General features: G+C 50.5%; 3 protein-coding genes across 9 annotated transcripts in view; 2 read left to right on the top strand and 1 right to left on the bottom strand.

Moving 5' to 3' along the window:
* GTF2H4 (general transcription factor IIH subunit 4) overlaps positions 1 to 3,840 on the top strand; it is a 5,886-nt gene extending 2,046 nt beyond the window's left edge. For all 5 annotated transcript variants that reach the window (XM_077754948.1, XM_077754946.1, XM_077754945.1 and 2 more), the window contains exons 5-14: positions 238 to 334; positions 424 to 512; positions 707 to 818; positions 947 to 1,015; positions 1,209 to 1,292; positions 1,666 to 1,798; positions 1,985 to 2,115; positions 2,798 to 2,845; positions 2,996 to 3,074; positions 3,547 to 3,840. In XM_077754948.1, the coding sequence (XP_077611074.1) occupies positions 238 to 334; positions 424 to 512; positions 707 to 818; positions 947 to 1,015; positions 1,209 to 1,292; positions 1,666 to 1,798; positions 1,985 to 2,115; positions 2,798 to 2,845; positions 2,996 to 3,074; positions 3,547 to 3,719 (1,015 nt within the window). In that variant the 3' untranslated portion in view covers positions 3,720 to 3,840. The remainder of the gene's footprint in view (positions 1 to 237; positions 335 to 423; positions 513 to 706; positions 819 to 946; positions 1,016 to 1,208; positions 1,293 to 1,665; positions 1,799 to 1,984; positions 2,116 to 2,797; positions 2,846 to 2,995; positions 3,075 to 3,546) is intronic.
* A 273-nt stretch (positions 3,841 to 4,113) lies between these two features.
* Positions 4,114 to 14,936, top strand: VARS2 (valyl-tRNA synthetase 2, mitochondrial). Of its 3 annotated transcripts, XM_077754942.1 has the most exons (29): positions 4,125 to 4,726; positions 4,866 to 4,947; positions 5,060 to 5,160; positions 5,458 to 5,579; positions 5,699 to 5,765; positions 5,865 to 5,962; positions 6,677 to 6,758; positions 6,933 to 7,052; positions 7,335 to 7,446; positions 8,095 to 8,183; positions 8,696 to 8,786; positions 9,020 to 9,147; positions 9,266 to 9,369; positions 9,775 to 9,856; positions 10,155 to 10,231; positions 10,312 to 10,387; positions 10,666 to 10,771; positions 10,970 to 11,040; positions 11,170 to 11,295; positions 11,517 to 11,621; positions 11,767 to 11,835; positions 11,961 to 12,039; positions 12,161 to 12,288; positions 12,407 to 12,559; positions 12,837 to 13,043; positions 13,744 to 13,855; positions 14,013 to 14,188; positions 14,363 to 14,491; positions 14,584 to 14,936. In XM_077754942.1, the coding sequence occupies exons 1-29, from the start codon at positions 4,526 to 4,528 to the stop codon at positions 14,677 to 14,679; spliced, it is 3,189 nt and encodes a 1,062-aa protein (XP_077611068.1). In that variant the 5' UTR covers positions 4,125 to 4,525; the 3' UTR covers positions 14,680 to 14,936. The 3 variants fall into 3 exon arrangements, 2 of the variants coding, with proteins under 2 accessions (XP_077611068.1, XP_077611069.1); XR_013332915.1 differs by lacking the exon at positions 14,013 to 14,188 and having other exon boundaries at positions 4,114 to 4,726; positions 14,584 to 14,671; XM_077754943.1 differs by lacking the exons at positions 4,125 to 4,726; positions 4,866 to 4,947; positions 5,060 to 5,160 and having other exon boundaries at positions 5,478 to 5,571.
* Positions 14,937 to 18,981: 4,045 nt separating this feature from the next.
* SFTA2 (surfactant associated 2) lies at positions 18,982 to 19,740 on the bottom strand. The gene is made up of 3 exons (XM_077754941.1): positions 19,601 to 19,740; positions 19,286 to 19,374; positions 18,982 to 19,136 (listed from the first exon to the last, which is right to left on the bottom strand). Exons 1-3 carry the CDS (start codon positions 19,659 to 19,661, stop codon positions 19,050 to 19,052), a joined length of 237 nt encoding a protein of 78 aa, XP_077611067.1. The 5' UTR covers positions 19,662 to 19,740; the 3' UTR covers positions 18,982 to 19,049.
* Between the last annotated feature and the right edge of the window lie 3,433 nt (positions 19,741 to 23,173).

The raw sequence follows: 23,173 nt of genomic DNA, 5'->3' as shown, positions 1-23,173 counted from the left end.
TTTAAAATGGGGGGGGGGGGGGGGGAGTGCCCCAAGGGACCTCTCTGGAACTTAGTGGGCTCCACCTTTGGGAGCTCCTTTAGGAATAAGTTAAACTAGATGTAGCTGCATGGTATAGGAAAGAAATGTCTTCTGTTCATAGCCCATGGAGATGAGGGGGGTAGGGGAAGAGGGCAGGGTGGGGGGGAGGCAGGGAACATTGGCAGGGTTCCTTACTCTTTGCCCATCCTGGCATAGGGGTAAGGCCTGGTCTGATGACACAAGTCAACTGGGTCCAGACAAGCACGCTCGGGATGTTCCCTCACTTGACAAGTACGCCGAGGAGCGATGGGAGGTGAGGACTTGGGACTCTGTCTCTGCTTGCTCTCATACTTCCATTGGCCCATAGAAGCATTGTTCTCTCTGTTCACTTCTGTTTCTCAGGTGGTCCTGCACTTCATGGTGGGCTCCCCCAGTGCAGCCGTCAGCCAGGATTTGGCTCAGCTTCTCAGCCAGGCTGGACTCATGAAGAGGTAAGGAAACCAGGGGTACATCAGATCCCTGCTAAACTGAGTGTCCAGGGTGGATTAGGATTACAGATGGTGAACTGAAAAAGGAGAGCCAAGTAGAGAATAGCCAGAGAGAAATGAAGAAAAAACAAGAGCACAAGTGGGGATGGTGGCTTTTCTCTGCATCCCTCTACCGTTGTCTCTCTCTGTGTCTCTAGCACTGAACCTGGAGAGCCGCCCTGCATTACATCGGCCGGCTTCCAGTTCCTGTTGCTGGACACCCCTGCCCAGCTCTGGTACTTTATGTTGCAGTATTTGCAGACAGCCCAGGTGAGGAGGACACACGTGCTCTGCTCTTCTCAAGACCCACCAAGAGACTACCCCTGCAGACTATTCCCTGATGTCCTCATTTTCTCCCTTTCATCCCTCCCACTTGGTTTCTGTCCATTCCTCCCTAGAGTCGGGGCATGGACCTAGTGGAGATTCTTTCCTTCCTCTTCCAGCTCAGCTTCTCTACTCTGGGCAAGGTAAACGGGGTGAGCTGGGGGCTTGGGTGGGCAAGCTGATGGGTAGAGAGGTGAGAAAGGGAAATCAGGTTATGGGCAAAAGTGTGAACGATAAGAATAAAAGCACAGATGGGAAAAGGGAATGAATGTATGGGGTTGGGAGGGGGAGAATAGAATGTATTTTGGACTCCAACTGGGCACCTCTCTTTCCCAGGATTACTCTGTGGAAGGTATGAGTGATTCTTTGTTGAATTTCCTGCAACATCTGCGTGAGTTTGGGCTTGTTTTCCAGAGGAAGGTATGAGCACTCAGATACATGGCCTCTAGGGAAGAGGGAGGGTGGTATGTTGCCTTGGCCTTTAAAAAGGAGTGGGGTCTCAGGTGTTAGCTACACTTGTAGTGAGTATAGGGTAAGTGTAGAGTTGTTGAATCACTATGTTGTATACCTGAAACTAATGTTACATTGTATGTCAACTATACCAAAAAAAAAAAAAAAAAGAGTGGGTCTCGGGGGACAGTAGCAGGATGTAGTTGCCAGGACTTGGATCCCTTGGAGGAGACAAGTTGTGAGTTGAGGTTCTGTGCCCTGGAAGGGGTCTGTCTCAGACAGGAAGATGTTGGTTAGTGTCACATGAGCAAGAGCCCCCTGCCTTTCGCTCTGTCTTCTCCAGAGGAAATCTCGGCGTTACTACCCCACACGACTGGCCATCAATCTCGCATCAGGTGTTTCTGGAGCTGGGGGTACTGTCCATCAGCCAGGCTTCATTGTTGTCGAAACTAATTACCGACTGTATGCTTACACAGGTGAGGCCAGACAGAGGGCCCCAAGGACAGCAGGTTGGGGATGGGAGTGGGGATGAAGTGCCAGTTTATGTTCATATTTACCTGTCAGTTTAGAGTTCTCTGACATTCCTCCTCACACTTGAAGGTCATGAGGGAGTCTGGGTATGGGGATAGCTTCCTCATCTTCTCTTCCTATCCCTATTTCAGAGTCGGAGCTGCAGATTGCCCTGATTGCCCTCTTCTCAGAGATGCTCTATCGCTTCCCCAACATGGTGGTGGCACAGGTGACCCGGGAGAGTGTGCAGCAGGCCATTGCTAGTGGCATCACAGCCCAACAGGTACCCCCAGTTGGGGAAGGTGGGGGTGGGAAGATAGATTGCACTTGGGTGTGCGGTACAAGGTACTCATCTTACAGAAGGCTAACATTGGCTCTGTTATAATAGATGGTGGTGAGTTGTTTGTGTTTGAGCATAGACCACGCACACGAAGAGAAGCAAGGCTTTTAAGTGTGGGAAAAGGCAGATCCTCCATGGGCAAGAATATGGGGGAGGAGGTATAGATTCGTGTCTTCACTACCAACCACTTCTTATCTGCTGTCTATGCAGTGAAGGATTTCTTCTCTTCACTGAGCCGCAGTTTCCTCATCTGGAAAGTGGAAATAATGGTAGTTCTCACCTCATGGGGTTTTGAGGAGGATTCAGTGATAGAATAGCAGTAAAGCATTTGGCTCAGAGCCTGCCATGCAATAAGTGCTCCAAAGTTAATAGCTGGTGCTATTTTAAAGAAAGAAAAATAAAATAAGACTATGGAAAGGGCAAATGTGCTAGAGCACATTTAGCAGACATGATCAATGGGAACAGCAACTTGGGATTACATCTGAACAGAGATGGGTTAAAGACAGGCATGTCTATGGATTTTTAAACAGTAAGCTGATATTTTAGTGACATCAGATGACAGCTTAGGTAGCTTTCCTGCCCTCTTACTTGAGCTCCTGATCCCCATTCTTGTCTGTTTCCCTAGATCATCCATTTCCTAAGGACAAGGGCCCACCCAGTGATGCTCAAACAGGTATCAAGCTGCTGGAGGCTGACAGCCACTGGCACCTGGTGATGGAGTGATAAAAAAGAGAAGGGGCATCCAAATCTGGGGAATGAGTAGACAGCTGGGGTTGCCTGAGGCAGTATTCCTGAATCTTATAGCCATTTCTTGCCCCTAAAGTCACCTGTGCTGCCACCCACTATCACGGACCAGATTCGGCTATGGGAGCTAGAAAGGGACAGACTCCGGTTCACTGAGGGTGAGTGGCTTCTGGTGGTTGATTCTTGATCACTGGCCAGAGGAAAGACAATTTAGTCTTGATGAACTGAAAAAGCTATTATTGCATTTTATTTTTTTGTTTACTTCATGGGCTGGTAGAAAAAAATGTGGCAAAACACTTTTATTTTGGAGATAAGTCTGTAGTAGTAAGTAAATTGTCTCAAATCAGTGCAATTGGGATTTAGCTAGAAGAGGGAATTGGGAGGGATAATTCACAGTAATTTCTCTGATTTGGTGAGCATTAGTTGGGTTCCCTTACTGTGTTATATTGCCTTACTAAATATGGCTGGATCATGCCAGTGTTAGCATGAGCCCTGAAACAGACAAGCATAGAGGATTCGTTTTCAGATTGTGGTGGATGGCAAGCCCAGACCAATGCTCCGAGGCTGCCACGCAAGGGCTTCAGTTCTTGCCTTTTCTCTCTCCCACCACCCCTGTCCTGCGGACTCCAGGTGTGCTGTACAATCAGTTCTTGTCGCAAGTGGACTTTGAGCTGCTGCTGGCCCACGCTCGGGAGCTGGGCGTTCTGGTGTTCGAGAACTCGGCCAAGCGGCTGATGGTGGTGACCCCGGCCGGGCACAGCGATGTCAAGCGCTTCTGGAAGCGGCAGAAGCACAGCTCCTGAGAGCGCGAGCTTGGATCCGGGCGGGGTGGGGCGGCTGCGTGGAGGCGGTCGCAGCCTCAGAACTCAGGTGTTTTTTATTCACACGCCGGACTCTTATTGTTTAATAAAGTTGTGGAAGTGAGCCACGGTGCCCCCCGGGCGCCTCCCCGCGAGGCTTTTCCTCTTTCCTCTGAGGACCTGCAGATCACGACTCTGGCAGCCACCTGACCAGAGAGTGAACGGATCCAAGCAGGCTACTGCGCGTGCGCCGGGCGGGGCCCCGCCTCTTGCAGTTCGCGGGTCGTATTTCGGGGTCGGATTCGCTAGTTTCCTCCAGCCTCCTAGGCCGCGGCGGCCGCGGAGCACCCTGGGATAGCGGCGGGCTTGCCGGGTGAGCGCGCGCCAAAGCGACCTCCTCGGGGTGGGTGGCTCGGCGCAGCAGAGATCCACGCTGTGCGAAGAGCTGGAAAGTCGCGCGGAGCAGGGCCGGAGGCAGTGCGGGCGGTGTTTGGGCAGGCCGAGATGGCAGTGACCCTGATGAGACTTTGCTAGCTCTCAGGCGCCCTGATGGCAACAATCTCCCAGAATCCTTGAGTCCTTTCCCCGCCCGTGCTTCGGAGGTCATTCACCGTCGCGGATACAGAGGTTGAGGGCGACAGACTCCGACACCGTGCACTCTAGTCCTAACGGGCGAAGAGTTCTATGGGAGGGAATGGACAGAAAGCAGACCAGTGCTAGTAGAAGGCAGGGAATGAGGAAGAGGGTGTAACCCGCCCCCCCGATCCTTCTAATGTGCTCTGTCTGGAACGGCTTTCCAAGCACTCCTGATGCCTCATATACCTCTGGCTTCTTTTCGGTCACCACTCTGGGGCCTGAGGCCCTCACAGGTCTTCCCCAGGTCCCATCCCCTCTGTACCCAGTCAGAGCCCCATGGATCCTCCCTCTCCCGGAGAAACCATGAAGCCAAGCGGAAGCGACAGCGAGAGAAGCAGGCAGCGCTGGAGGCTGGGATAACCCTGAAGAGCAAGGTTAGGGGTCAGATAGCTTGTCCTTGGTTTTTTGGGAAAACTTTGGAGGGGGCTGGAGGAGAGACTGGCTGGATTGTAGGTGCCTAGGGTATACTGGAAATTGTATCCCTGCATCCCCGCTTTTGGTCGTTCTCTCCAGTCACCTGCAGAATCAAGTAAGGCCTGGGCTTCTAAGGAGGTGGTGTTATATGAAATTCCCACAGAACGCGGTGAAAAGAAAGGTAATTAGGGAACTTGAAGGTCTTTCCTCTCACATTTTTGTTGCCCATTTGGTCAGAAATGCATCCTGGGAACAAAGTTCAGGGGTTAATGGAGCTCTCTCTACTGCCGCAGATGTCTCCCGGGTCCTGCCTCCTGCATACAGCCCTCGATATGTTGAGGCCGCCTGGTACTCTTGGTGGGTGCGAGAGGGCTTCTTCAAACCAGAATATCAGGTTAGTAACTGGAAGAGAGGGGTATTAAATGGTCCCCAGCCATTGAGCTTGGTGGGTACAGCTGAGTCTCAGAGTTTGGGGCTTACAGCCAGGCATATTACAGAGCCTGCATAATAAAACTGAGAACTTGTCTTCTGCTCCTGGTGTCCAAAGCGTTTTCTTGGCGGGTTTTCCCCTTTCCTATAATTTGCTGGACTATTTTTCCTGCAGTTCTTTCTGCCTCAGGGGCTCTAGAGGGTGCTGTTACCCCAGGTAACATCCAGTCTTCTTTTGCCCTTTGACTTTTCTGTTTTCTAGACCAGGCTGCCCCAGGCCACAGGGGAGACCTTTTCCATGTGTATCCCACCTCCCAATGTCACCGGCTCCCTACATATTGGGCATGCACTGACGGTGGCCATACAGGATGCTCTGGTGCGCTGGTGAGAGGGGAATGGGACTGCTTATGTTCTTGGAGGGGAAGGAGGAAGTGTGCTAGTGTGCAGGGAATGAGAGTAAATACGGAAGCTCGGGGGTTCCCATGAGGGTATTTGTTTTACAGGCACCGGATGTGTGGGGATCAGGTGCTGTGGGTCCCAGGCTCAGATCATGCAGGAATTGCTACACAAGTAGGAATTTTGCCACTTTTTCCTTTTCTTTGGTGAAGGAGAGTTCTCTCTTTGAAGTGACCTGATTCTCTGTTCATTTGCCTCCTAATCTTACCGTAGGCAGTGGTAGAGAAGCAACTGTGGAAAGAGCGAGGATTGAGGAGACATGAGCTGAGCCGGGAAGACTTCCTTAGGGAGGTGTGGAAGTGGAAGGAGGAGTGAGTACAGTGGGTGGAGTTTGCTTCTCCCTGCTCCCCACACATGGAAGGTTTGGGTCCTTGCTTCTCAGTCACTTGTCTTAACCTGATGAGCTCTTTGTATCTAGCCCTAACTTCCCTCAGAGAGGGAAGCTCTGGATTCCTTTAGCATTCAGTGGGATTTCTAAGCTTTGTGAGTGTGTGTATTACATACTTGAAAATGCATGGATTTGTGTGTGTTGGTGTGTTTGTATATTGTTTTTGCATTTATCCCATTTTTCCTAGCCTAGATTTCCTTATCTCGTCTACTTACCTATTCTTACCTTCCATCGACTTGAAATTACCCTCATTCTTACAGGTATCTATTATCACAAGCCATCTTCTCTATAAAGCTTCTTTGGGTGTTTTCCCAAATTGGCTGAACCCTCCTCTGTTACCACAGAACTTTATTTCCCTCCCTCCCTCCCTCCCTTCCTATTTTACACCCAACAAACGTGGGTCTTGAACTCATGACCTTGAGATCAAGGGTCACATGCTTTACCAACTGAGCCAGTCAGGCACCCTAGAACTTTATACTTCTTTTAATGCCATAGAAGATTCATACTGAGTTTGTATGTGTATCTCCATTAGTTTCTAGAGACTAAATCAATGCTATACATTGCTGGGAGTGTCACTGAGACTGTACATAGCTGGTACTCAGGACAAGTTTCCTGACAAAAATCCCTCTGGGCACAGGAAAGGTGGAGAGATCTGTAAGCAGCTCCAAGCCCTGGGGGCCTCCCTGGACTGGGACCGAGAGTGCTTCACTATGGATGCTGTGAGTGCTCCATACCTTGGTCCCTGTGGGTGCTGAAGAGTGTCTAGAGATATGTGGCAGGCTGGTGGGATGTTGTGTGTATTGGGGGTAGCAGGGTGGGAATGCCTGGGTCCCTGAGTGGGGTGATGGGCTGAGATGGGTCTGTTAGATATGGACACTGAGGTCATCTCCTAGGGCTCCTCAGTGGCCGTGACTGAAGCTTTTGTGCGACTCTACGAGGCAGGATTGTTGTACCGGAACCAGCAGCTTGTCAACTGGTCCTGTGCTTTAAGATCAGCCATCTCGGATATTGAGGTGAGGCAGAGGAGGAGAAGCAGGTCTGGGAGAGCTCCTAGGGATGATGGAAATGCCTGTGGCAAAGGGGCATTGTGAGAATTAAATGAGAATTCATGGAATGTGTTCAGCACACTACCCGGGTGTGGTGTAGGTGCTCGGTGAATATTTCTTAACTATGACTGAACTAGGGGATGGGGAGGTGGCCCCTGAATCCTCCGAATGTCTTTAGATGGGCTACAGGGCAGGCGGGTGAGTAGAGGAAAGGCTGCTCTCCATCCAGCCCTGCTGTGACTCTTCCAGGTAGAGAGCCGGCCCTTGCCTGGCCGCACAGAGCTTCGACTGCCTGGCTGCCCCACCCCTGTGTCTTTTGGCCTCCTCATTTCTGTGGCCTTCCCTGTAGATGGAGAGCCTGGTAAGATAGTCCTTGGAGAGGTTGCCTACTTATCTCTGCTTTCTTGAGTACATGTGGGGTTGGTGGGAGGGAGCCCACCAGTCTGTTTCCCACATGGCCTGGTGGGAGGCACATAGGGAACCTTGGTAGTGTTGGTGTTCTTGTGGGCATTTATTCTGGGTCTTCTGGACCATATAAGAGAAGTACACATGGTCACTGCCCTTTGGAAGCTTGGTATAATTTTACAGGAGGCTGCTACCCCTGAAAGAGACAGAGATGTGGTTTGAGCAGTATATGTTTGGAAGAGTTCAGAGAAAGAGAAGAAAGATTAGAGGAAGTTTCTCAAGGAGGGGCTGGTGCTTGCCCCAAAGAATGAGTAGCATTTGTGATTAGGACACTGAAAACCCCCAGTGTTCTCTGGCACCAAGTAAGGATTCTAGTTGCTTTTGTTAATGCTGTACTTGTTTGTCCCATGGAAGTTATGGAGAAATTCCTTAGCACCAGACAGCCTCCTGGGCTTCTGGTCATCAGCTTACATGGAAACTTTAGGCTCCTAATTTTCTCTAGTTATACTAGTTATACTTCCTTTGTCTGGTTCTCCTGGCTTTAGTTACAGGAGTGTGGGTCCAGGGCGATGACCAACATTAAGTGCTTGAATTTTGTCTTTAGACACAGAGATCGTAGTAGGAACCACAAGGCCAGAGACATTGCCTGGAGATGTGGCTGTGGCTGTTCATCCTGACGACTCCCGATACACAGTAATTCACATTGTGCTCTCTGCCAGCTGGCTTTCCTACCCTTTTTCTTCCCTTCCTGTTTGATGGTAGCTCCTTCTTTCCTTCGACTTCCTTTTCCTAAGACTTGTCTCATCTCTGCTCCCCTGTGCCTCTGACTCCGTGCGTTTCTTTTCTTGATGTTCTGCTTATTCTCTAGCTTAGCGGTTGACAAATTATTGCCTGTGGGCCAAATCCATCCCACTGCCTGTTTTTGTATGATCCCCACTTGCATGTTTTATGTATTATCTATAACTGAGTATTATTACCTAACTGTGCTGCGTTGGCAGAGCAGAATAATTGTGCAGAGACTGAATTTGCCTTGGCCTGCAAAGCCTACAAGACGCTCTGGCCCTGTAAGAAAAAGTTTAGTGACTGCTGCTCTAGCTCTTTATCTTCTGGTTTTCACCCTCTTATTCCCAGAGTTTTTTACATTCAACCCAGACCTTTGCACCCCACACGTGTGCCTGCCCTTGATCTCGCTCTGTTCCTTTCAGCATCTGCATGGGCGACAGCTTCGTCATCCCTTGACTGGGCAGCTTCTCCCCCTCATCACAGACTCTGCTGTTCAGCCACACATGGGCACAGGTAGGTGGAGTCCACAGGAAGGAGAGCAGGCTGGGGATTCTGGAACAGTGGGGAAGCACCGGGAAGAGAAAGAAAGGAGGGGAGGCGAAGCCTCCTCTGGGGTAGTCTCAGTGGGGAGTGGGACAAAAATGAGGCATAGACAGAGAAGGGAGAAGAGGGATGGAGGCATGGGCGATAATAAAACCTCTGGAAAAGGTCAGGGCTCAGTGCTCATGGTGGTTCTGTACCCCCAGGGGCAGTGAAGGTGACTCCAGCACATAGTCCTGCTGATGCTGAGCTAGGGGTCCGACATGGCTTGAGCCCCCTGAGTGTCATTAAAGAAGATGGGACCATGACCTCCCTCTGTGGGGACTGGCTACAGGTGGTACTTGCCTTAGTGTTGCCCCATCCTTTGGGAGCACCCTCTGCCTTTCCTCACTCCTCCCTCTCACGCTTGTTTTTAGCAACCTTTAACCTTTGCTGTTGCCATTTATCCCCAGGGTCTTCACCGATTTGTGGCCCGGGAAAAGATTATGTCTGCACTAAGGGAGCGGGGCCTGTTCCGGGGCCTTCAGAGCCACCCCATGGTGCTTCCTATTTGCAGGTAACCCCATTTAACCCTTTTACTTGGGACTTTTCTAGGAAGGGTGTGGCTGAAGCTAATAGTGCAATAGGATGGGCTCCATAACCCTTGCAAGGGAATAGAAGCTCTGTGTCAGTTGTTTTTTTTTTACTGTTTATTTTTTTTGAGAGAGAGAAAGTGTGAGCGGGGAGGGGCAGAGAGAGAGGGAGACACAGAATTTGAAGCAGGCTCCAGGCTCTGAGCTGTTAACACAGCTGGACCAAAGTTGGACGCTTAACTGACTGAGCCATCCAGGCACCCCTGTGTCAGTTTTATTTGCTGCTATATTCTTAGGTCTGAGGGCCTAGCATGTAGTAGGGTCCTATATCACAGTAGGGGAAGGCACAGGGCCCCAGGAGCAGCATACTCACCCTGTCTCTTTCTCAGCCGTTCTGGGGATGTGGTAGAATACCTACTGAAGAGCCAGTGGTTTGTCCGCTGCCGGGAGATGGGGCATCGAGCTGCCCAGGTGAGGCTGCAGTGCAAGGTAGGAATGGGAACTCCCTGAAAATTGGAATGAAAAAACGGAGGCCGAGGCCCTCCTGCCCCACAGACCTCTGGCCCTGGCACTTGAGAGGAGAGCTATGGGGATAGAGGCAGGGAGGCCCAGAAAGGGCTGGCACAAATCCCAATCAAAGCCCAGATCTTCTCAGGAGCATCTGGAGGTCCTTTCTGAGTAATAGCACTGCCTCAGAGGACACTTGTCCCATCTCAGCAGCGGTGCTGGTGTAGGAAGGGAAGCACTATCTAAGGGCCTTTTTCTCCAGGCTGTGGAGTCAGGAGCTCTGGAGCTCAGTCCCTCCTTCCACCAGAAGAACTGGCAGCACTGGTTTTCACACATCGGGTAAGGGTAAGGGACTCCATGGAGGTGGGGTGAGGAGATGCACTGGTGATGCGGAGAAATCACTGACGTCCTCTCGACAGGGACTGGTGTGTCTCCCGGCAGCTGTGGTGGGGCCATCAGATTCCTGCCTACCTGGTTGTAGAGGAGCAAACGAAGGTTGGTAGGAGGAAGGGGACAGGAGGGCTGGGCATGGTGGAAACAGAAATAGCCATAGCGCAGGTGTCAGAGGACTTCCAGCACCCTTCCCAGTCCCCTGCCTTTCCGGGGGCTTCATGATCTTAGTCCTGTAGCCCACTGCAGGATCAGAGTACTTGAGCAGGCATTTCTTCATGTCATTGCCAGAGGGGCTGGCCATCCCCATGAAAGTCAGTGATGTTTCACACTGGCAGGTGTTACTCTTCTTTGTTCTCCCCGACTCCTTACTTTTTCTGTAGGGTGACAGGGAGGACTGTTGGGTGGTTGGGAGGACAGAGACCGAGGCCAGAAAAATAGCTTCAGAGCTGACAGGGAGACCAGCAGCAGAGCTGACCCTGCAGAGGGGTGAGTGTGTGTGTTGTGGAGGGCAGCAGAGGGTGTCTGGGCCTTTGAGGGGGCAGATACTGAGGTGGAGGTGGGGTTAAAGTTGGGAATGGGGCAGAGGGTCTGACCCTGGTCTCTGTGGGTAGGGTCGGGCTGGAAAGATGCACAATAGTGGGCTTGAGGTTCTAGTTGTCCCCCATTCCCTGTTCTGTTTTCCAGACCCTGATGTCCTGGACACATGGTTCTCTTCAGCTCTTTTCCCCTTTGTTGCCCTGGGCTGGCCCCAAGAGGTGAGGCGAATTGGGAAGAGGAGAGTGAAGGTGGGGATGATGAAGTAGACACCTGGCCTCCCAGAGAGCCTCAAGGAGAGCTGCAGGCACAGGGCTTAGGCCTCTCACTGCTTATCTTTTTCCTCCTAGACTGCAGACCTCACTCGTTTCTACCCCCTGTCGCTTTTGGAAACGGGTAGTGACCTTCTGTTCTTCTGGGTGGGCCGTATGGTCATGTTGGGGACCCAGCTCACAGGGCAGCTCCCCTTCAGGAAGGTAACAGCTCTTCCATGCCCAGCGCCTCTCGTGGACTCCTCAGTCTTCCCTAAATCTTGTTTTCTATTTTAGTCCCTAATGCAGTATTTTCTGTGGTCCCAATTCCCTTTTCCTGATTCTCTTCCTACCCTAACCCCTGCTGCATGGAGGCTGGAGATACCCTGGGCACCTCCGGGGAAAGGCTCTCCTAGCCCCTCTGCTGACTCCCTCCATGCCCCCAGGTACTTCTTCATTCCATGGTTCGGGACAGGCAGGGCCGGAAAATGAGCAAGTCCTTGGGGAATGTGTTGGACCCACGAGACATCATCAGTGGGGTGGAGCTGCAGGTCAGGATGAAGTCTTGGGAGGGATGGGGTTTGTGGGAGAGAGGAAGGGATCCTGTGGAGAGGAGCTGGCTGGAGGGAATATGGGTGGAACCCTTATAGTGGCAGAATCTTTGACCAAGGCCAGTGAATTACCCATCCATCTCAGGTGCTGCAGGAAAAGCTGAGGGATGGGAACTTGGACTCCACAGAGCTGGCAATTGCGGCTGAAGCACAGGTGAGTCACCAATGTCTGCTTCATCTCAGCCTCTAGCGCAATGCTGTTGGTTTTCTTCACAGCCCAGGTTTCTGGCCCTGCAGTTGCATAGGCATCTGCCACTCCTCTTCTCCCTGTGGTTGCAGAGAAAAGACTTTCCTCATGGGATCCCTGAGTGTGGGACAGATGCCCTGAGATTCACCTTGTGCTCCCATGGGGCTTTAGGTAAGCCTGAGCAAGAGAGGGATTGGGGCTGTAGGCACCCTTGTAGAGGGTGGGGCAGGGTCAAGGACTCCTTGCACTGCTGCCACCCATGTGCACATTCCCGCCTTCCTCTTCCTCTCAGGGGGTGACTTGCATCTGTCCGTATCCGAGGTCCTAAGTTCCCGGCATTTCTGCAACAAAATCTGGAATGCCCTGCGCTTTATCCTCCATGCCTTAGGGGATACATTTTTACCCCAGCCTGCAGAGGAGGTAAGAGAGAGACTTGGGAGGCAGAATCATCAGGTCTCTGAGGGCTGGAGATGGCATTCAGAGGGAAAAGACACAGGGGAGTCGAGTCGTCCCATCTGAAGACCTCTGCTGCCCGCAGCTTTCCCCCTCATCACCCATGGATGCCTGGATCCTGAGCCGTCTTGCCCATACTGCCCAGGAGTGTGAGCGAGGCTTCCTTGCCCGAGAGTTCTCGCTCATCACACATGCCCTGCACCACTTCTGGCTCCATAACCTCTGTGATGTCTACTTGGTGAGTAGACTGGGGTCATGGTGTGGCATTCCACTCCTGTTACCTGAACCACACGGACAATTTTATATACCTCCCCACACGTCGAGAATCCTTGCCCTAGATTTCTACTTTTCACTTGCTCCAGAGTGTATTCTGGGACAGCCGATGGGGTCCAAGATGCTGTGTACTCCTGCCCATGTTAACCCACAGCATTCTCCACTGGCGGGGCAGTGAGTGTGTGGAGAAAGGACACAGATGTGCCCTTGGACTGTCCCTGACCCTATGGCTCCCTCCCTAGGAGGCTGTGAAGCCGGTGTTGCTGCACTCGCCCCGTCCCCGAGCCCCCCCTCAGGTCCTGTTCTCCTGCGCTGACATCGGTCTCCGCCTCCTTGCCCCACTGATGCCCTTCCTGACTGAAGAGCTCTGGCAGAGGCTGCCCCCCAGGCCTGGTGGCTCCTCTGCCCCTAGCATCTCTGTTGCCCCCTACCCCACTGCCCGCAGCCTGGTGAGTACACATCCCTGCTATCTGGAAATGGGACCACTGGTGGAGGGCTGGGGAGCAGTCTTCTCAAAGGGTTTGCTGCTGTGGGGTCATCAACAATCATGATTTGTACTTTAGTGTAGAGTCTTTAGGAGGAGGTTGTTCTTGCAGGTCTGTGTTGGGGGCAGTATTAGCCCCATGGACAAGAGCAGGACTCTGGTGCTAGACTGACCATGCATCAGTTCTCCATCTTTAAACCAGAGGTAGTAATGGTTCATGGCATGGTTGTGATGAGAACTAGATGTTAGTAATAGAATGGCCCCCAAATTGCTGTAGTATCCTTCTTTAATAATTTCAGGAGGATAAATACTGCAAACTCACTCAAAAAATAATTTTAAAGTTTAATTATTTAAATTTTTTATGCTTATTTGGTTTTGTGAGTTTTGAATGATACAGTTTAAATTCTAACTTACTTATGGTTGTTTGGTATCTTGGATAAGAACAATTAACAGACATCGACACAGACATCAACTAAGACATCTTTAGATGGTACCCCAGGTTTTACTGGGTTCCGTTCCTTGAGGTGGTAAATTTTGTGTGTGGTGAAAAGGAGAGATTCTGTTGCCCTTAGCAGATTGGGGTGGGCAGGTAGAGGGTAGAGCCAGGAGAGCTGATATCAAGTCTCCCAGGGGCCTGCTTGTCAGCTCTGGGTCTCCATCTCCAGGAGCACTGGCGCCAGCCTGAGCTGGAACAGCGCTTCTCCCGGGTCCAAGAGGCTGTGCAGGCACTGAGGGCTCTCCGAGCCACGTACCAGCTCACGAAGGCCCGGCCCCGAGGTGAGATGGGTTCTGAGTTCCTGAGTCCCTGCAGAAAGAAGGGGTTGGCAGAGGAATGGGGAGAGCCTAGAGGGCAGAGTCCAGAGTTAGGAGGTACAGGATGGGAAGGGAAGCAGGATCTCATGCTTAACCCTGACAGTCTCCTTTTCCTCCTCAGTGCTGTTGCAGAGCTCAGAGCCTGGAGAGCAGGGCCTCTTCGAGGCCTTTCTGGAACCCCTAGGCACCCTGGGCCACTGTGGGGCCGTGGGCTTCTTACCCCCAGGTGTACTGGCTCCCTCTGGCTGGGCCCAGGCTCCACTCAGTGATACCATTCAGGTGTACATGGAGCTGCAGGTGCCTAGAGGAGGTTGGAGGGGGAAGGGGGTGGGGATAGAAAAGGATGTTGGGAGGAGGGCAAAGGGCAGGTTCTGTAAAAGTGAGAAGGGCTCCTGAGAATGGGGTGGAGAGAGGTACTGGACAGACTGCAGATGGTGCAGAGAAGGCTGAGCCTTCTCTGTTCTTCTGCAGGGACTGGTGGACCCCCAGACCCATCTATCTCTGCTAGCTGCCCGAAGACACAAGTTGCAGAAGCAGCTTGATGGCCTCATGGCCTGGATCCCGTCAGAGGGAGAGGCGGAGACTAAGAGGCAGCAGAGGGTGAGGTTGGAGGAAGCCTGATTCCCTGTGAGAATGTGGGCTGGAGGGGATGGGCCTTTTAAGGATCCTCACCTGCTTCTCTTCTCGGCTAGCTTTCTTCCCTCCAGTTGGAATTGTCGAAGCTGGACAAGGCGGCCTCTCACCTCCAGCAGCTGATGGATGCATGTCCTAGCTCCAGGGAGCTCTGAGCTCCAACTCACTATCCCTGGTGGTTTTCTTCTCTCCCAGAGCTGCCTTTGAGGACAGACAGACTCTGGCAGCTGTCAGAGCATGATGGGGATTCTGAGACCATGTGGCTCACCTTCCTCATTTTGTAAATAAGGAAACAGATTGGTTTGGTCAGTGTCAGTGGGTGTTCTCGAGATGCTCACATTCCTCCCCAGCCTCCCTCTTATGCAGTCCCACCCGGAAGATTAGGAACGAGATAAATTTTTAAAATCCCACATACTACTGCCTGTGGTCCTTTTGTCCCTTTCCCCTAGTGGTGACTTTCTTGCCTTTCAGTTGTTCCCTGAGTCTTTGGTCTAGGAAAAGAGGGGGGCTGCCTCTTAGCCTGGGGCTCTGGGCTACAGTGGGAGTGTGCGTGCTGGTGAGGCCTGCCTCACTGGAAGAAAGAGGAGCTTCCTAGTAGGGCCTGGGTACTGTGACTCGGGTTCCACCTACTTCTTGGAATCACTGACAATGCCCTGGCTTCTGGAGGCTCTTCCTCCTCCTCACCAAATGGAATGTCCCCTGCTCCTTGCCCTTATCCCAGGGTGGGGTGTGCTAAGAGGAGCAAGTACTTCCTCTGGGCCTGAGGGGCTGCAGGGCACGCTGGTGCTTGAGTGCTGCCTCTGTTCTGTATACCTGACACCAGACTGCCAGGGACGTCTTCCCCAGCCTCTAACAGGCTCTGTGCTGACTGCCAGCTCAGAGCCTGGAGCCTGATGCAGTCTGTGACTCCCTCTCTCTCTGGCCCTCCCCTGCTCGCGCTGTCTCTCTCTCTCTCCTAGAAATAAATAAAACATTAAAAAAAAAAAAATGTACATCCCCACTGGTACAGATACCCACTTACCCACCCTAAACACCTTGTGTCATCTCCATGGACTTCAGAGACCTGCCTCTTACATGCCCAAATTATATTCTGTCTAGCAGCTCTGAGGCTATTATTTATGGTAGGCCTAGCATGGTCTGGGGCTTCCGTGATGGATTTATTCCCTCCTGAGAACTTCATGAGGTGGATATTTGCTCCATTTTGGAAATGAGGAAATGTGCTCAGAGAATAAAAGTAACTTGTCCAAAGTATTAACTGGGATTTAACCTAGTAAATAGGTGCAGGTTCATTTTGGCTACTGTAACCAAACTTCAAATATAATGGTGGATTAGGCAAGGTGGACATTTCTTTTGCTGAGCAGAGGCAGTGCAGGGTTCTGCAACAAAGGAGGCCCACACCCTGTTTAATCTTATTTCCTGCCATTCTGATATACTGTTTCCAGTTCTGGGTCTAAGATCTGCTCCACCCCATCCTACCAGTGGGGAGGAGGGAGAGGAGGGGTTGGGCAGCTTCCTTTCTGTCTTCCCCCAGTTCAGCAAGTATTTCTTGAGCACCTACTATATGCTGGGACCTATTTGGACCCTTGGATTCATCAATGACTGAAACAAAGGTCTTTGCCTTTGTGGTACTTTCATTCTAGCAAGGAGAGTCAAAAAGGACACATGTAAATAAGTAGACTATACAGTATGTCTGAGAGTCATAAATGCTATGGGGAAAAAAGGGTAGAATAAGGCAGTGTGGAGGGGGGCAGATTGTAGTATTTAAATAGGGGGTCGGGGTAGAACTCACTGTGAAAGTGAGATTTAAGCAAGGACTTATAGGAGATGGCAGGTATTAGCCAAGTGTATGCCTGCAAGAAGAGTGTGCCAGATAGAGGAAAGAGCCAGAGCAAAACTAAGATGGGAGCGTATCCTGAGTGCTCAAAGAGCAGCAAGGAGGCCAGTGTTGGGGGGAAAGAGTAGGAGATAAAGTCCATTTGGGGTATGGGGTCAAGAAAGCTCAAGGCAGATCATCTAGGGCTGTGTTGGCCATAATGGTTGCCATTTAACTTAATTCAAAATTAAATAAACATTCCACCCCGTAGTCACTTAAATAACAACTAAACATTCTGCTCCATAGTCACATTAGCCACGTTTCAAGTGTCTGATAGCCACATGTAGCCAGTGGCTACCATATTGGTCAATGTAGGTTCTAAAACATTTCCATCATGGAAAGTTTACTGGTCTAGGGCCTGTAGGCTACAGGAAGGACTTTTGTTTTCTTCCCTCTGAAATAAAAATACCTTTCCTTTCAGAGATGTCATCAGGAAGTTGCATACTCCCTTTCTCCTTGTATTCCGTTGCTACTCCTAGCTGCAAGGGAGGCTGGGAAATGTGATGAGCTTTGTGCTAAGCTAAATATAAGTGAGTCATATGCTCAGCTAGAATTTTCATGATTACCCAAAAGGAGAAGAATGGCTATTAAGTCTGTTGAATCCCAAAGCATTCTTTGCCCTGTACTGCTCTGTCTTGAGTCTTGGAAGAGAGGTTTTTTGTTTCGTCTTGTTCTTTTGAGAAAAGAATCTGGAAATCACAGCCAGGTGATCCCAGGCCCTGAGATGTAGGAATTGGGTTGAGGAGCACTTAGCTGTTTGCTCCAGGGAAATCCAGACATCCAGTTCCCCAACTTGGGTAGGGCCTACACACTTGACCCATGAGTGCCACCTGCACCTAGTGCAGGTTAGGAGCAAGTCATGAAACACTGGGGCCCTTTTCAGCTCCCAGCTACTTCTCTTCCAGGCTGCGGGTCCCAGGATAGTTGTAAAGGAAACTAGAGGAATTTTGTTTTGGAGGTTTTTCTTTTCACTCCCCAACTTCCCCTCATCTTCAAGGATCCCCTATATGGAGCCGTTGCCTTCACCTCTCTGCAAGGGATTCAGCCTCTAATTTCCCATGGTGGCGATGCTGGGTAGGTGGGAAATATGGTAGGTAGTGGACAGGGCTGTGGAGAACAGGAAACAATCACATCAGTACCCCCAAATGGTCAAGTTTGAGCAGGTAGGAAGTCAAGATAATCTTGAATCTTGGGGGGCGCCTGGGTGGCTTAGTCGGTTAAGCGTCCGGCTTTCGCTTAGGTCATGATCTCGTGGTTCGTGGGTTCGAGCCCCGCATCGGGCTCTGTGCTGACTGCCAGCTCAGAGCCTGGAGCCTGTTTCCGTCTGTGACTCCCTCTATCTCTGACCCTCCCCTGCTCACGCTCTCTCTCTCCTAGAAATAAAAAGAAAAAAAGATAATCTTGAATCTTGGGTGAGGAGACAGAGGAGTGCCTGTCTTAAGAAAATCAGGGGGCGCCTGGGTGGCTTAGTCGGTTAAGCGTTCGACTTTCGCTTGGGTCATGATCTCGCGGTTCGTGGGTTCGAGCCCCATGTCGGGCTCTGTGCTGACTGCCAGCTCAGAGCCTGGAGCCTGTTTCAGTCTGTGACTCCCTCTCTCTCTGACCCTTCCCTGCTCACGCTGTCTCTCTCTCCTAAAAATAAATAAAACATTTAAAAAAAAAAAGAAAGAAAATCAGGAGAAGGAGGACCCTGGACCCCTGAGGGGACCAAGACCTCTAAGTCAGTACCATGGTTGAATTTTAACAATCCTTACTGCTCGTGCCCACTTATCTGTCCATGTGCCCCAGGAAGTTTCTCCATGTAATGCTCACAACTATCCAAGCATTAGGTACTATCATCCCCACTTTGCAGGTGAAGAATTGGAGGCTCTGAGAGGATAAACTCACCTAGGACTCAAGTGTGGGACTGTATGTGCTCACAGCCAGCACAAGCTCTGCCAGCACCCACCGTCCTCCCCACCACACACTCGGCTGGTCATCCTCTTGCAGGTGGAATCTCTCCTCTCCCACTGGAGCTGCCTCCCACCCCCAGCTCTTACCTTAATTGACCTGTATAGGGCCCTGGGTTAAGGGGTGCATGAGCTCCCAGCTTAAGCAAAGAGAGATGAAATGAAAATCTTGCTTAAGCCAAAGCATTTGTCTGGTGTCCGACTTTAGGTCCACTGCTAATGGACGTAAAGTGAGTGACTTCTCTGTAAACCTCAGTGTTCATCTGTACAATTGGACAATGACACCTATTATGCTACATTAAAGATCACTGCAAGCATCGCATCAAGTCTAGAACAATGTAGGAATTCAGTTCATGTTTCTTACCATTACTCTGAAGATCTTGCTTTGAAGTGTGTGTTCACGCATATGTATATATAGGTGTGGTGCATGTGTCCCCAAACAGTTAACTTCCCAGATTCTTTCTAGGCCTTTCACACTGGTGTTGAGGGAGAGGATGTCCATCCTGGAGCCCCTCTGCTTAGTAAGGGAGAGTCAGAGACTTTGGTGTCCAGTTCCATTTTCCTGCCAGCCCTCTGCTCACAAACCCACAAAGGCAAGTCGTTGAATTCATCATATTTACTGCCACTTGCAGGTTAGGGCATCCCAACTGTATCTTGGTAGTCAAATGCCTGGGCCAAGGCGGGACACAGGTTTTGACTGTTCTCAGACCTTGCAGATGGCAAGGTATGGGGATCCTGCATGATGGAGAGTGACATTGGTCCCTGGTGGGAGCTGGAGGAGGAGGCAGAGCTGGGGGAGAGAAAGGGTTAGAGGGAAAAGTGTAAGATGGCTCTCACTCACCCCTTGGAGACAGCTAGACCCCAGCAGAGAGGCCCACACTGACTCAGAAACACACTCAAATTTCATACAGCCCCGCCTTTCCCCTCCTAAATAACTACCTTTTCGAGCAATTCCAGGAAGCTGGAATCATAGGAGAAATTTGCTAGAAGGGAGTCCTTCAGCTTCAGCTGCAAAATCATTCCTGGCCCTAGGTATCCAAAAATACAGCTTAGAGCCCAGTTATTAGGGATGCGGGCACCCCAGCCTTCCCCACCCCTAAGTTGTTCTTCCCTGACGATGCCCTTCAGGACCCTCTTGATGAGGGGGTTCACAGCCCCAGACCACTGGGAGCTCAAGACTGGGTGCCTCTCTTACTCCCCTCTTTGGCCTTTTCCTGCCATAAGCACCCAGGCATCTAGCCCTCCAGACCTCACCTGTTCCCTGTGAGCTGCCCAGGAGTATCAGGAACAGGAAGAAAGGCAGCCTGGCCCCCATTGTGGCCACTTTGCTTCTTGCTTCTCTGATGGACAGAAGAGATGTCTGAAGCCCCAGCTGGCTCTTCTCCTTACGAGGCCTTCTTTTCTATACTCCACTCAATCCTTAGCACAGATACTTGGGGAAGGGGGGAAATGAGACAGGGAAGCTGGGTAACTGGATTTTCCAGTTCTCCCAGTATGCCTTTGAGGACCTAGGAGAGGGCCATTCACTGTGCTGTTGCGGAAAATAGAAGGTGGTCCCCTTTCCTCAATCCTGTGCCCCACCCCTTCCCTATGTTTGGAGGCTTGAGGGGGATGGTGCCCAGTTCTACAGAGAGGGAAGTTAAGGAGGGGTCCCTCCTGTGGGTGGGTGTCTGTGCCCCACCTAAGCCTGGGCCTCTACTTGCTCTTTAAGGATTAATTATTAACTGCAATTAATTTCCATCATTCATGCCACCAAAGGGCTCAGGAATGTGAGCCCAAAAGGGAGGGGTAGATTACACCAAGTTTTTTCCCAAGTCCAGGTATCGTGCTCCCGCAGGCACACTGGCTTTTTTTGAGAAATCTCTGTAAAGGAGGAGAAATTTCATCCTTGAATGTTTTGTCTTCCTTGAATGTTCTAAAGCATTCTATATACTCAGGTGGAGGCATGAGTTTCATCAAATACTATCCCACCCCCTGCCTTATGCATTCATCCTTACACACAGGCACTTCAAAAGGCAAAAACAAGGGCAGATGTATAGAGAGAGTTTGAAGCGCATCTAGTTTACCACCTTTCATTACAAAACCAAGGCCCAGAGAGGGCATATGACTCATTAAGGCCACATGGCAAGTCAGTAGCAGAGAGATTAGAATCCATCCCTCATGCCAGACATGGGGACAAGCTCAACAGATTGACACACTAGTCACATAAGCCCCTGGAACCGACAAAAGCACATGCCCTTTGTCCTCCTATTTGCCTTCCTATGTACTATCTCCCGTCTCCCTCAGAAACCAGTGGGCCCAAGCACAGAGGGATGGAAGCAGTGAGAGCAATGGGCAGAGTCAGGGAAAGAAGCCAAAAGCAAAAGCAAAAGACATCCAGGTGAGAAATTCAAGAACTCTCAGGCTTCCACAGGAGATCAGGAAGAATAAGTGGACAGAAAGATCAGTAGGCTTAGGAGGTATGAAAAGGGGATAGAAAGCAGGAGCACAGAGAGATGCTTTGGGGCATCTGAGTCGTCTTACGAGGAGAGTGGAGGCACCTTTATGTCTTTCCCAGCTGGTGCCCCCAACTCTTTCTACATCGTCATGCTAGGAATATTAGAACCACTATTTCCTTTAATGCTTGTAACAACCCATTGAAGTAGGTACTAGATCACCCCATTTTTGGGGTGAATAAACGAAGACTTAGGTCACATGACTTGCTTGAGATTGCACAGGTTGGGAGTAGTGGATTCAGAACAGTCTGGTTTCAGAGCTAGGTTCTGAACCTCTGCATTGCCCTGTTCTTGAACATGATTCATGTCTTCCTTGGTGCTCCTTTTCTCTCCTTGGCCTTTCTCTGCCAAAAGAATAGAAAGCTTTGTGGGCTCTGGCCAGCTAGGTAAGAGATGGCTCAGGTGTTTACTCTGCCCTGAGATCTCCTAAAGGTCAGATGCAAGCCCCAGGCCTTGACATTCTCCACTTTCATCCAGTTCCCAAATTCTCTTCCCCAGGGACCTATGTATCCATCCTCATCTCCAATGGTTGTACTTCTAGGAGCAAGAGGACCTTGTGATTGGACACTTGGGCCTCTTCCCTTTGAGAAGATCTGAACTAGAGATGGACTTGGGTCTGATAGATTGGTCCCATGTCTGGGAGGAGCCTGAGGGCCAGGTAGGGGAATCCTCAGCCTCCCACTTACTCTCCCCTACCCCCAATGTTTCCTGGGATCAGGTTGGGACAGGTTAATCCCCTGGGGACAGCTTGGTGATCTCTCCCTGGGGATGGAGGTCCTGGGGTTGATGGAGGTACTAACACACCTGGTTCTCCTGAGACTTATAATCAGCCTCAGAGCCTTTATTTTTGTTTTATTTTCTAATTTGAGAGAGGGAGAGAGAGAGAGAGAGAGAGAGAGAGAGAATCCGAAGCAGGCTCTGTGCTTAAGCAGAGAGGTTGATCCCATGACCCTGGAATTATGACCTGAGCTGAAATCAAGAGTCAGATGCTCAACTGACTGAGCCCCTCAGGTGCTGTAAGGCTCAGAGCCTTTAAAGAGTCAGGGAAATATATCTGGAAAGGCACACACAGTCAGGTAACATGGACACTACACTGGTGCTGTTCCTGGGCCTGCAGGAACATCAACCTCTGAAAAGGGGTGTTAGGGTATAGAGGTGAGCTCTGGAGTTGGTCAACTTTTCTAACCCCATCATTTCATTCTTCTTCTTCCAACAATAGCTCATCTGACCTCATCAGGAAACAGCATCTGGAGATATGCTGACAACCTCTGACAGTCACTCAGAAAATACTTCTGCCAGTCTCCTATTTCGGAGGCTATCTCTCTGCCAGTCTCCCCACTATCTCTGCCGGTCTCCTATTTCTGAGGCTATCTCTCTGCTGATCTCCCCACTGTCTCCAATGGTATCCCTACCATCTCTGCCAGTCTTCCTATCATCTCTGAGAAGATCTCTGTCAGTTTCCCCACCATTTCTCCCAGTCTCCCACTGTCTCTGGGTAGATCTCTGCCAGTCTCTGCACCTTCTTTGCAAGTTTCTCAACAATTTCTTCACCTTCTGGAGTTTTCCAAGTAGTCCTCTGACTTCAGCCACAACCATTTCTGGGAGCACTACAATAACATTCTTGGTGTCGCCAGGTGGTATTTCTGTTGCTCAATCCATCTCTGAAAGGCTCTTTAGCTTGGCCTGTGGTTCTGGGTGGGGGCTGGGTGGGGGCTCCCTGTGCTCAGCCATGTGTAAGTCAACAGTTGCCCAGAATCTCATTGAAGCAGTGCCCTGGCCTTGGTGGCTATACAAAGCATCCTCCCTCCCTTCTGCTTTTCAATTCATAAATATTTTCTCTTGTAGTTAGTGTCTTTTGTATACTAAGACTTTTTTTTTTTGCCTACTTTAAAGTCATAAAAAATAGTCTCTTATGCATGCTTCTAGAAGCTTTCTTATTTGAGCTTTTAAATTAAGCCTATGATTTATCTTTGATTAATATTTGTGTATGGAGTAAGGTAGAGATTGGCTCATTTTCTCTCCTTATGGATAACCAGCTGCCTCAGAGCCATTTATTTCAAAGACCCTCCCTCTCTGCCCACCACTGAATTGTGTGAGTACCTTTATCAAAAATCAAGTGAACATATATGTGTGGGTCTATTTCTGAACTCTATTCCATTCCTATTTTTTTTAAGTTTATTTATTTATTTATTTGGAAAGAGAGGAAGAGTGTGGGAATACACATGTGCACATGAGTGGGGGAGGAGCAGAGAGAGAGAGAGAGAGAGAATTCCAAGAAAGTTCTGTGCTATAAGCACAGAGCCTGATGTGGGGCTCAAACCCACAAACTGGG

The sequence above is a fragment of the Crocuta crocuta genome, unplaced genomic scaffold (genome assembly GCF_008692635.1).
Source record: "Crocuta crocuta isolate KB4526 unplaced genomic scaffold, BGI_CrCroc_1.0 scaffold242, whole genome shotgun sequence".
Lineage (NCBI taxonomy): Eukaryota > Metazoa > Chordata > Mammalia > Carnivora > Hyaenidae > Crocuta > Crocuta crocuta.
Note: the sequence above shows the minus strand (reverse complement) of the source record. Positions and strands in the feature narration are given on the sequence as shown.